Source organism: Rhea americana, unplaced genomic scaffold, assembly GCF_003343005.1.
Source record: "Rhea americana isolate MKP2758 unplaced genomic scaffold, rheAme1 scaffold_150, whole genome shotgun sequence".
NCBI lineage: Eukaryota > Metazoa > Chordata > Aves > Rheiformes > Rheidae > Rhea > Rhea americana.
The window spans coordinates 2,162,087-2,175,834 of record NW_028185595.1 but is presented as its reverse complement, the minus strand read 5'-3'; the positions used below and the strand labels follow the sequence as shown (position 1 = coordinate 2,175,834).

Sequence of the window (13,748 nt, the reverse complement as noted above, 5' to 3'; positions counted from 1 at the left end):
ACATGAAAATTTCCCTGTAATGTAGCCCTTGAAAAGCAGTAAAAGAAATAATCATGACTGTTATAACTGAAATAGCTGCAGGTACAAATAAACTACTGATGTGTAGTCTCATATGCAAGGATGTATTTTAAGTTTAGAATTCATCCTTTTCATGCAGTGAAAAAAATAAATAATTGTAGCATTAGCACATAACTCAAAATGAGCAGCATAAGCTTCTAAGATTAAAATTACTGCTATCCCAGGATCCACACCCTGTCTCTCATACATCCCAAAGAGATCTTTTTATGTAAAAATCCATTTACAGCTGTAAAAAGTAACAAAACAAGAAAACCCGTACTTCTTTATTTATATCTATTGTTCATTCATTAATCTGCATATAAAACTACTGTGATAAAACTAGTACCAATGGGTAATTCCACTCTAAGCATTAAATTCAACTACCTGCATCTATGAACTATATTATGTTCAAGGACATGTTGTTGAAAGACTAARTAGAAGACTTCAGATTAAAGGGATACTTTACAGCCTAGAACTATTGCATTCTAAAAAAACTAACTTAGCCATTCATATCCAGGTAAGATAATGAGAAGATTTAAACTAAAAATTAGTTCCATCTCGCTCATACATGGAGAGAGGGGTAGGTAAAAACAAACCAGAAAAGAAGGCTGAGGTCACCAGTATGCTTATTTCCAGAAGCAAACTACAGAGGAGCCTACTTCATCTTAAGTTTCAAAGAGTTAATAGAAAATATGTTAACTGTTAATTTAAATTTTCCTATTCTTCCCTTATGCAGTGAAACAACCACCTTCTTTTTGATAGTTTAAAAAGAGTTTTCATGCTTGGGCATTCAAACTTCTATTCTTCTATCCATATCCAACCAGAATAAGCAGCTATGGCTTCTGTTTGGCACAGTGTCTGAAAACAGCCACTTAAATAGACTTTCGAGCTCTGACATGGCATTCTTAAAATTTTTGAACAAAGCCAATATTTTATCCAAATTTCAGAGCATAAGCCTGATGAAAATCTGCAGTAACATAATCACCCTCATCTTGTTTTAAGCGACAACTACCTATAAAAATGTCAGGGTACTAAAGTGCTTCAATCATGTTAATGTGTAGTTTCTATGTGATAATGCTAACTATCTACAGCTCTATTTTCTTCTCCTACAGTCAAGAATGGCATCAGTTCTAAGTCTGCAGATTTAGCATTGTATTACCTTTCTTTGAACTTATGAAAGAATAAACAAAGCTCTGTTCTAACATTATCAATGCCATAAATGAAGTAAAGCAAAAAGTTAGTAGAGGACATTCCAACTATCATTACTACCATGATTTTACTATGCTTTACATAATATAACTTGAAAGTTTAAGAGGTGTAGAAACTACCCTGGAATACCAAATGAGTTGAAAGATATAAAAACCCAAGGGAAGTGTAATAAGATCCTGATATTAAGCCAAAACGTTCCCTCCTGCTCAGACTAGGTATTGCAGAGAGTAGAAATTGTACATATAAGCAAGGTACTCCTGCAATCTGACAGGAAAATACCAATTTTTATATCTCATGAAGGTGGAAAAATCAGTTTTGAACTACTTTGTACTAGCAGAATTTTTTAAAGATTGTTTCTCTCTATTTACAATTCAAAGGAATTTCTTTTTCTTTTTTTCCCCCCATTTCTCCTTCCCCTTGCCTTAAAAAAAATTAAGTGTACTTTAGTTTAAATACGTTTCAGAAAGTAGATTGCAATGCAAATGAAATTTCATTAACCCAAGCTGATCACCTGTAAGAAACATTATCACAGGTCATGTACCCAAAGTTATTTTTCCAAAGAGTAGGTTCTCAGCATTTTTTTTTTACTTTTCATTCCAATTAATGTTTAGCTTGAAATCTCCTTTGTATGTGAGCGCATTTGTATGTGACTGCGTATATGTATGTGAATGCATTTGTATGTGCACTCATATACAAATTTCCAAGCAGTTGCACTAAATCAGACAGTTGTGGTAGAAATAAAATTAAATATCTATATCTATATACAGAATTTTCATGTCTATCAACTGTGTTTATGAGTATTAATGCATACTACATGTTGTCTATTTTACCCTGTTGAGCTGTTTTTTTTCTTTTTTTAGAAAAAATTAAAATTTTCTCTTCAGCCACCAGATTCAACACTCCAAATTCTCCTTCTTTCTTATCTTTCATCAGAACCTAAATTACAGACATCAAAGAACAACCAAAACTGCACCAACTCACAAAGTAACAAGTAATTTCAGAAATGTATCAGCCACCAACCGGTTGTTCATCTGTCAGCTGTATTATCTACTGAAGCAGTTACTACCAGGGTTAGACAGGCTGCCACTGACTTTAGGAAGGTAAAAGGTATTGGTGGAAAGGCCTCTAAATCTCTGCTAAATGTCAACATCTATTTAGAGACTGTTAGCCTCCATAAAGGCAGTTTCTCCAAAACAAACAGTATAACAATTTAAGATTTGGCAACTGTTATCAACATGATGAAAGCTTTAAGAACAACAGATAGGTACTTTAGAGATTTATCACAGAAATTATGTTTAATTCTCTTATTTAGCACAAGACAGTGTAAGATTTTAAAAAAGACAATGCTACCGTTGTATACTTTCAGAGAAGACTGAGGATCTCTTTTATTACAACCCAAACTTGTCAAGAATCTTTCTCAAGTTAGGATCTTCTGTTAATACTTCTACATCACTTATCTGTAAAATTGGGTTAAAGCTCTCTAATGTTAAGGTTTTATGGACAGGACAGTTTTATGCTGCACCTTTGTGAAGATAGCTTATTTCTTAACTACGCTTTTTGTAACACCGATAATAATGAAAATTAACGGAAGGTCTACCCAAATTTTGCTTCAAATTCCATTACTACACCTGAATGAATGTTACAATAGTGATAGCACTGTGTGGTAACTGAGAAAAGCTTTTTATTAAAGTAAATTTCAATTCTGAGAACATTAACCATCCCATACAAATCCAGTTACACATTTCTCACTTGAGGAATCTTCAGTTACTGGTCCATGTAAGGCAAAGATGCATGTAACCATATATAACTTAGATTGTAAAACAAAGCAAGTAGGAGATAGCCTAGAAAGTCATGAAAATATTAAGTGCATTACACAGATTATGCTACAAGCTGTGAAAAGAAGCCAAAATACCACATCCTGCCAAGCAGAGGGAAGGAAAGGAATAAATAAGAAATCAGAAATTAAGCACTGATCCTGGAACATTCACAGTATTATTTTGGAAGAGTACCAACAAAACAATTTCCAGATCATCTAGTTAGAAAATAAAAATAAAYAAACAAAYAAACAAACAAACCAAAATCACCTTTTATGAAGTTTGAGATTTTTAAGATGTGGTACATCTCAGAAGTTATGTCAACTGCTCATAACTACTTGTATGCTATAAAATTTTGGATTATAGGATCAGTACAAATTTCTTAAGGTTTTTTCAAAGCCTTAGAATGAGTTTATGCAAAATGCACTAAGTCTACCATACTGTAGGTCCCCTAGACAAAGACTAAAACTTACTCAACAAGCTGTGCATCTTCAAACCTCTTCTTTCAGTATTAAATATAGGCCTATTGCATTTTTGCTTAATTATTTCATTACATGCTTTTGATCATGTGCAATATTCACAACAAAGCAAAATCAAACCAGTAATTTTTTTGTCTTCAATCACAATCTTCCTTTCTTACATTAGAGAGTGTGCAATGTAAACACCAACTTCATTTACATTAAAAATAAACATCACATTTCATAATTTTATGTAGATTCATTACAAATTTAAAGAAAAATTTTATGGAAATTTACTTAGTTTTTTTTTTTTTTTTTTTTTTTTTTTTTAAGGAATAGGTGATTTTGATGAACAACATTGTCTTGGCTGACACCTGGAGCTTCTAGAGAAAGATAATAAATAGCTTTTTCTTGAAGTACGAAGTGCTGCAAAAGAATCTGAACATTAATCCTTATTAAAACCAATAGACAAACTAAACCAAATTTAATATTTGAAATAATATTATTTATAAAAACCTGGGGATATGTTAACCATGGTCTTCTCTGATGTAATAGCATTTGTGCTACAACAAATAGATGGACCTACAGTAACAGTTAGTCTTGCTTAATGCTAATGGGTGCCTTAAGCAAAGGAAGAAATATTAGGATATCATGCAGATTTACTGAACTCACCTGACAGAGGTGTAAAACCATTCTCTAGGAGCAGAGATGCATGCACAAAAGTAAGAATATGATTGCAAGTAATAGACTTTCAAGAAATAAAGACAGTATCTTCAAAATGAAAAAGAAAACATCCTGGCAAAGATTAAAAAAAAAAAGAAAAAGAAAGAAAGAAAAAAAAAACTAACAATAAAAACCACAAGTTCCTCACCTCTCGCTTTGCAAGTAGTACATTAGGAACAATGTGAGGCAGGCAGCGTCCCAACATTAACATGACACTTTTTTCACTGTCTGCAATCCGAGACACCTAGAAAGCCAAGTATTTTTTTTTTTTTTTTTTTTTAGAAAAACGAAGCACAGAAACATAAAATCATAGAATGGTAAGGTTGGAGGGGACCTCTGGAGATCATCTAGCGCAACCCTCAGCATAGCCCATACGGGGATTAAACCCATGACCTTGGCATTAGCAGCACCATGCTCTAACCAGCTGAGCTAAACCTGCCCTCAAATATCTTTTCTGATCAAAATAAAATAAATGTAACAGACTGATTAATTTCAAGAAAATATTTAATTTACATGTATACAATAAGCTGCAAGTTTTGGATCTGGAAGCACACAAACCAATTCCAAAAGCATGAAATTGTTTGTAGGGATTCAAAGCTCCTGGTAATTACATAGGTAATTACATACCAGGCATCACTTTTAAGCGAAATCTGAAAGCATATCCTTGTATCTTAAATTTCAGGCACATAAATTTATCTCTCTATGTATTCTAATAAGTCTCCTTACAAAATACTTATTCTAGTTACACAGAATAAAGGATCTTCTAGTTTATGTCAACTAGAAAACATACCTCTGATCCCAAACGGCTGTCTGCTGACATCCGACAGAAAGATAGTAGTGCTTGATGGAAAGCTGCTGACAATTTCCTAAAGTATTTTCAAAAGGGAAAAGGAGAAAGAAATAGATCAGAAAGGTGACACTAAGTCCTTTCATGCTGGTTTAATCAGCTATTTAGGATGATGTTCAAACACTATGTTTTTAGTGATGCATACAGCAGAATTTTTGTTTAAAATTCTCTCTTGCTCCTAGGGTTTTTAGTTTGTAGCAAGAAAAAAAAAATGGGTGTCCCAATTAATAAGTTACTTTCAGTTCCTAAAAATRTAACAAATTAACTGTAACACAAACAAAAATAGGACTAAAGCACACAGAAAAGGAAGCTTTAGTAATACAAGAGGAAGCATACATTTTTGCAAATGGAGGAAGTATCACAAGTAAACAGTATTTCTGCTTAATGCTCCGATTCAGTACATTGAATAAAAGCATTTGAGTAGTCAGTTACTTACAAGCTTCAGAATTAAAAATAGATGGCCAAACTGCTACTTAGGAATTGAACTGTTGAGTTCAGATGTATAGTGCCTCAAAACGAACCTTCAACTGCTGCCTAATTCTGAAGCGTATCTATAGAAGCAYCACCTCACAGTCATGCACAGTACTAGCAAACATGGCCAAGCGTTTACACGGCCTTAAGTGTACACATTAAACCCTAATAAGGGCCTCAAAACTATCTTGTTCAAGGATAATAATTTCGGAGAAATGTTCTCAGAAAAAGTTATTGGGCCGATCATTACATAAAATAGGCAAGGGTTCGCAGCATCATCCTTATTCCTGGCAATTTCAACTCCCTCTGCCTAACCCGAGCCCTGAATTTAGATCCTAATCTAACATTTGTCCATTCACCATGCTTAAAAAGAAAAGAAATACTCTTCCAATCCCTACTCCAAAACATGCACTGGAGACACCTGACTCTATATAATCATTTTCTCTGTCATTCACTTTCTTTATGAATTCTCTAACTGTATGAGTTTAAGGGAGGAGGCAATTCCTATTTCCTATATTTAAAATCTTGCATACACACAATTGTGTGAGCCTGTGTATATATATTTTGTTTGCTAGACTGAAACTTCATAGCTTATAGTAAGTAYGTCCTGGTCTCTTAACTAAGCAAATACTAAGAATCTAACTTCCGACTTCCAATTTAAGCTAACTCAGAAAGATACGGATAAATACACCAGAGTCTGTTCTTCTGAGTCATAAAAAATGATGACTCCTAGAAGTATTGTAAATTCATTTATTAAAACCAAATTTCCTTCTTGACAGTATGGTTTTTGAAAATGTGGTTTAAATTTTAAAGAAGTCACTTTGTTTTAATTCACATCACTTTAGTTTTGTGAAAGGATTCACTAAAAAAAGCCCCAACACACTAAACTAAAAGACACAGATGGCAGAGAGTTGTGAAGAACTCTGGCTTAACAGTAAATTAGTCCTTAATGTGTTAAAAGTATTTTTGAATTATAGGTGATGAATTTGCAGGTTCCACTCAAGACTAAGATGAATTTACACTGAGAGGATGAGAAAAAGTGTTGCAAAGTAGTATAGCAGTATTACAGAATAAGCCTTTTAAATCTTGTGTTTTATATCTCTGCTGTTAAATTCTTATCCACTTGAAATCTTAATTAAAAAAACTAAATAAGGAGAAAATTCTATCCCCATCTTGCAAAGACTAAAAACTAAGTATGACCATATGTCATTGAATTTCCCTGTGTGTTAATTAACGGCAAGCTCTGGGCAACATGGATTCTGTTATGATTAGTGGCTATATTTAGATTCTCAAAATCTTCTCCTCGATGAAATAAATTAAAAGTCTCGAAGGTGATTCCTGATTGAAATGGTGAAAAAACTCCAGGCCTTTTGCACACAAATCATTATAAAGTCTTTTCAAGGACCAACAGATTCCAGGAATCAAGGTGTTCAAATATAATAAGGTATGATGAATATAAAAACAAAGCATCACTTATTTGATATATAGCTGAGAAAAAAAGAAGTCAATTCATTGAAAAATGTAAGAGTAACTGCTGCATACAGAAAAATACATTGGATCTGGTTCAACCAAACACCTAAAGTAAATTGAATCAATGTATGTTATGCATTCAATTTAAACTGCTGCTAGTGCTCTCTGCTGCAGCCTGTTACACAAGGCATTTTTCCAACACCTCTTATGTCCTCATTTTTGTGCATGCACATACATATGTGCTGAGAGCAGTCACAGAAAGCAGGCTCACTTATTCTTCCCATTTGGGCGAGGTTTATGCCAAGAATTCAATTTCTAGTTACAGTAATAACAATCTCACCTTTTAGGATTCAGTCTTAGTTTTTAATACGTCTTTGAATAAATTCACTTCGTATTAACTATGATGTCTTCTACAAATAAGCACCTCCAGACTGAACAAAATAATATCCAGCTTTCATACAGTGCTTTTTCACCTATGAATTTCAAAATACTTAAGCAAAAGTTCTTAACAAATCCTCTAGATATTTCAGTCGAAAATCCCTGAGATACTCAGTTCCTTCCTCTGTCAATGGTCTCATCCAATTTTAGTGTCTATCCTCCCCTATCTCCAACCTTCAACCTAAAATTCACAGTTATTCTTTCCACTTCTCTCACTTACTTTGAGCAAAATGAAGCTTGCAACAAGCCACAGGTGAAAAACGGTGTACAAGTTCATAGTGATCAATGTACGAAAGGTATAAATTTTTATAATTACATAGCCTAGATGTTCAGTTACAATATGGAAGAAATATAAAAAAGCCAGACAAACTCAGAAAGTTTAAATAGAAGCATTGCAAATTTTTCCCAAGAAGAAATTAACCTGAATTTTACTTTTTTGTTGAACTCCTGTAAGTTCAACTACAAGGAAATGAAATTTGAGTTTAATTGCTGGAACACACAGCATTCAGAAAGTAGACATTTTYCTCCTGTTCTAATTTTTCAATAGTTAAGGTACCACTGAAAAACTACCCATTGCTCCCCAAGAACAAGGTATAAGAAGTGCGTGAAATCTAAAGAAAATAGCATACTTCAGGTATGAAAGAAAAGTTAATTGTGCAGATCTCATTGTTTTAATTTCTAGTCTGTACTCATTTTCTGTCTAGACAGAGCACCACATATATAGTTTTCTGCTTTGTATTATTTTCAGGTGGAAGAGAATTCCAGAACAGCATTCCTGTCTGTATTGACAGCAGTAAAAGATTTAGCAAAGGAACGCTACGGAAATGCATAAAAACACAAAGCAGAATGGCTGCTAGTTTCCCTGTGAATAACAACAGTAAGAACATAAGGTGAGCTACTTCGGCATTTTGTCCACGCTGGCAATCTTAGGAGCTGTGTATATCCTTACTAAGTTTTTCACCCACGCTGCTCCTGTTGGCTACAAAGTGGCTTATTTCTTACCTACTGAATATGTTAATTCCCCCCTCCACTATAACGCTTAAAGGACTGTAGTTGGGAGTAACTGGGTCAAGACCACTCAGAGCTAAGATTCGACACACTGAAAAAATAACGGAAATAAGGGGCCATTTTAGTAGAAGTGGCGTAAGAGGCAATGTTGCATAGAGCTGGCCAAACATATATGTTTGTGATTAGACGTAACTGATGGAAGAGATTTAAAAAAGATGAGTAGTGTCAAAGAAGGCCTTCTCAGGAGAAAGGGACACTGTACTTCATATATCTCTAAGGAGATTACACTCATTAAAAATGTTAATTATCACCTTTCAGTTAGTACAGAGAAGGCTGTATTTAATCTCATCAAAAAGGTTTGGGTAAAACATACTAAGGTCAAAATTTATCCATCATCAGCTGACAGAATTTGTATATGCATCTATACAAAAACTCACACTTATTCTCCAAATAATAATGGAACTTGAATATTGTATTTTAATTAAAAAAGAAACACAGTTCTCTACTGAAAACCTGTCCCAAATGCAAAACTCAAAATAGAAGAATGTCATCAAATACCTTTTTTTAGTTATTAAAAGGGGTGGGGGGAATACAGCTCTTCATTAGAGAGATACTCTAAAAGAAAAGACATACTCACATGCATCTAGGCAAGRAAAGCAAAAGTTTCTTCAACTTAAACAAAAACAAAAAAAAAGTGGAACAAATTTCATTAGGAGGTTAAAACTTAAAAGAGAATGGAAATATCCTGTCCTCTCATTCACTACTTTGATTTTAACATGTTTTTACTCACAAGGAACAAACCTGAATTTAGAAACAAGTAGGAGGTAAAAAGAGACCCTTAAAGCTAATACTGAAAAAACGTTCATTTGTTAAAGACCACTCTCTCTCAAAACATTAGCAACAACACATGAAAACATCAGTGCTATACCCTAAAGGCACATTAAGTTTTCCATTTGTATTCACAACAAATTATCTGTGATCGCTGCAGCATTTACCCTTAGGAAAGCATCTATTCTCTTTACAATAATTTTAAATTACTGCATTTCAGTTTAAAACTTATCACTAACCTATTAGGTTTATCAAAGTGGACTGCAGTCTTAGTTGATGGAACACAAGAGGACATTTTCTCTCTTTCTTTACAGGGCATAGAATTTAGTGCATCATCTTTAGAAGTCCTCGAATCCACTTCAACTGGTACAGAAAGGCTTATTTCCTCAGTGTTTCCATGTTTATTGTCATTCTCAGAGCTCTTGATATCCAAGTACCGTCCATTGTCCTCTGAGGCCGAGAGAGGCACTTGTTCTAAAGAAGAGTGGGGAGCTACATCATAAGCTGTTGAAACAGCAAAGTTTTCATTCTTGAGGAAATCTATTTCACTAAAAAGGAAAAGCAAGGAATGAAATATTTTTGCAGCTGTCATGCCAAAGTTGTTAGAATCACAAGACTGATGTATGCAAATAAGGACAACACACTGAACAGCTCTCTCTCTGACTCCAATATATTCAGAAATTCCTTTAATAGAAGTAACATATATCACAACAGGCTGTTCAAATGAGCACTAGTTTAACAGAGTGCTTTAGTCAAYCATTAGCAGTAGGGAAAAGGTTGCACTCAGAATGAGTGAATACATGAAATAATGAGAGTTTTTAATCTACTTCTGGCTGAACTCCAAGGTCTGAGACACAAATTGTTCCAAGATACAAATCTACTCGGAGTGTAAAACTTAATACATACTATCTGGCCTTGAAACAGTAACAATGCAAGTCAGTAAAACCTCTGAAAAGTTATATATTAGCCCATATCCTGTATTGGTGCATCTCTTAGAGAAATAATAGTTTTCAGAATCTCGTATTTTCAACCAACTTTTAAAGGATTTTCTAAGACGCTATCATTTCTAATAGCCTTGCTTTGTAGACAGAAAAACTGTATTGAAATAGGTTATTAAGACAAACACTTTTCTAACAAGATTTGCAGGCTGTACTCTTAAAGTATTCAGGTAATAAAGTCAATTGAAGAGAGAAGCTAAACAAAACACATCAGAACTGACTTCCATTTTCAAAAGAGTAAAGGAGACTTGCAAGGAGAGTTGCACTGAAAGAACTGATTACAAAATTAAACAATGTAGGCAATAAAAGGGAAATAAGCAATCTGAAGTCTCTTCCTTTCTCTAAATCAAATACTATATTAAAAATAAAATACTGCTCTATCTTGAAGAACCCATAGTAATTTTATAGATATGAATTCTGTATGTTTTAACACACATGCTAGAAAACCACTGAGAACTTATTCCAGCATACAACAGCACTTRAGTAAATTGATAAGCACATACCTCTCAAGCCTTTGGATTTTTTCCATCAAAGACCATTTCTCACTGTTCAACACATTAATTTGATCTTCTAATTTCTGCACTATTAAACATTGCTAAATATAGAATAGAAACAAAATAGTTTAGTACAATGAAGTTAAGTAGTAACACAAAAACCTGAAATGTTTCTTCTGTACCTCCCTTACTTCTATTGACTGTGGTGTTGTTTCAAATACAGGAACGTTCCCAACTGTGGGAGTGGTAGTCTCCAATTCATCTTCCTCTACACCAACTGATACATCCACTACATCTTTTGCAGTAACATGATGATTTCCGAAGTCACGATAGAGTTGTAACAGGTCAGGAGGTTTTGGAATGTTCAATCCTACATCATCCCATAGTTCAAAATCCTTGAAAAGAATAAGAGAATAARAAGTATACAATATATTTCCTTTTATTTTCATTTTCTTCCTCATATGATTGTAGATGTCAAAGAACAGCAAAATAACCATGTCAAGGTTGCASTGAAGTAGCAAGGAGATAGAAGCTTAGAACAGATGGCAAGAAACTAAAGTAAACACATTACTTCATGGCCCAAAGCAGTTTTACCTTTAAGGCAGCTTTCCCTACTGTATTAAAGGGAGGGACTTAAAAAACACGCACGTTGCAAAATTTATTTTCTAGGATGCAAATGCTTCCTAGAATCAAGACATACTATTGGTCAAATTACAGCAGAAGCCGTAGCAGTTAGCTGAAGGCTTCCTGCTGAAGGGGATATTTTTTCTCTTCCCATCCCATTCACAAGTACAGGTAAAAGTTTCAAGAAGCAGACAGTCAAATAACTGTAGATGAGTGATGGATGGGTGCATATTCAGAACAAAATCTGGGCATAAAATMGTATTAATTGTACACAGCTGAAAACAGTAATGGAGCCTACAGTTTTAAATGAGCATGGCATGTCCTTCATTTTCTCACTACAYGATACTATCCTATACTGAAAAGATTATTTCTCATAATGGGAAAATAAGAAAGGAGTGCTTTTTGTACATAAATAAGCATGCATACTCTGTCATGTAGGAGTTGTGATGCTTTCTTTAAAGGCATTAAATCTCAAGAACAATTTTTTTTTTTTTTTACTCCTCCCTCCCAATACTCAAACTTTTTATTATGTTTTTCCACGTCTGGTTACATATGCATATTTAAATATACGAAGATTATTTTTGTAAGGATTATGTTAATAATTCACAAAAAAATCTGCATGCTATACATTAATTGTAGTATGTTTACACTGTTTAGAGTTAAGGATTTTTTAAAAACTTTTTTGGTTAATAGCCTCACATCGTAGAACATTTATATTTGAGGATGCAAAAAAAGTAGGAATAAATTACTAGCTTCTTTTCTCTTTTTGGGGGTGTACCCTCACAGGTATTTGTACAAAACTAAGCATAGTTTATCTTCAGTTATCGATGGGTATTCCAGGAATTACATTTAACCACTCATTTTCTTTACAGATTAAGATATAAATCGTAAGAAAAATACTTCAGGAGTACTAGTTATAGAATGAAATGGTTCAAATTCAAGCAGAAAAACATTTAATTCTTGTGATAGTATTCCAGTTTTGTGCTGAATATATGGCGGGTACTGAGAATGTTATTTTGTTCACTCAGTAACAGTTGTAATGTAAATAGAACCTTCTACACATTTGAAGATGTTTTCCCCATGAAATACAAGCCAGAGACATAAAACTGACCATCTTAACAAAAATTCATTATAGTATAGCTATGCTCTGAAATAACTAAGACAACACCTCATCAGCGAGAGCTTCTCCAAGAACATATTCAATGTCACAGGATGATTAAATTTACTCATATATACGCAGGGGATGACAAGCAATGAGCATATGTAATCATTCCACACAAATCAGCTGAGTATGATTTCAGGGAAAGATGACATTCAAAATATTACTATATTTGGATCTGTGAGTTTAACTTTAAGGGTTATAACTGGAAAGGGGTACATTAGAACCTGGAAAAGCATACACTTGCATATAACTTGCAGTATAATTAAATACTTGCAACAAAAGAATTAAAATGCAGTTACAAAAATTAGCAACAAGTAGTACTCTGGGAAACTACCAGAAGCGACCTTTTGATAAATTATTTGAGAACAAATTTTTAAGTGTTTGAATATTATTAAAGTATGATTACATTTTAATATTAAATATTTATTTGGAAACAGTATTTTTTTTTTAACATATGTGAGCTGAATAGTGAAATTAGAATTGAGATTATTTTCATCCTCTAAGCTCTTTGTTTTGCTTCTTTAAAAGAGCATGCATTCTGTTTCCTTAACTACAAGTTTTTGGGAAAAAAAACTCAAACTCCTGTGCTTTCAAGTCATGCTTTATATATAAAAACGTTAACTAACACATTTAACGCGTAAAACACTTGTATGTGTAAAGTGAATTGCATGAACGTAAAGCATCCTTTAAGTTCACTTAAGCTTACAAGATTGGAACATGGAAGACAGGCACGTAAAATGATACAAGGAAACCTTACCTGATCATGATTTTCATCTGAAAATGTTATTGACGTAAGCTTATAACTATTCTTCAATAAAAACTCATTAACTAGGAAGTTTAGAGCTCTTTTCTCAAGAGGTCTGATCGGCTCCTGGAAAAAAAAAAAAAAAAAAAGAAAAAAGAAAAAAAAAAGAAAACAGCATCCTGTATCTTAGGTTCATCTTCCTTCAGCATACTATGACTAGCAGAGCATATCTGTATTGAAGGTCACAAAGAACTTTGTTCATCAGCAGCTACTTACCTGAATTTCAGGACTTGATTTATAATTTCTTCGTTCCTGCAAAGGAACCTCATTTTCTGGGGAGAAAAAAAAAAAAAAAAAAAAAAAAAAAAGTAACTAAATCTACTCTTTCAAATAGGATGAGCT

General features: G+C 33.5%; 1 protein-coding gene across 1 annotated transcript in view; it reads right to left on the bottom strand.

Annotated features, from left to right (window-relative positions):
• RELCH (RAB11 binding and LisH domain, coiled-coil and HEAT repeat containing) overlaps nucleotides 1-13,748 on the bottom strand; it is an 80,303-nt gene that overhangs the window by 41,096 nt on the left and 25,459 nt on the right. Inside the window, exons 4-10 of the mRNA XM_085299585.1 lie at nucleotides 13,623-13,678; nucleotides 13,359-13,472; nucleotides 11,007-11,210; nucleotides 10,825-10,916; nucleotides 9,563-9,871; nucleotides 5,052-5,127; nucleotides 4,410-4,505 (exon numbers count right to left, since the gene is read on the bottom strand). Coding sequence (XP_085155711.1) covers nucleotides 4,410-4,505; nucleotides 5,052-5,127; nucleotides 9,563-9,871; nucleotides 10,825-10,916; nucleotides 11,007-11,210; nucleotides 13,359-13,472; nucleotides 13,623-13,678 — 947 coding nt within the window. The remainder of the gene's footprint in view (nucleotides 1-4,409; nucleotides 4,506-5,051; nucleotides 5,128-9,562; nucleotides 9,872-10,824; nucleotides 10,917-11,006; nucleotides 11,211-13,358; nucleotides 13,473-13,622; nucleotides 13,679-13,748) is intronic.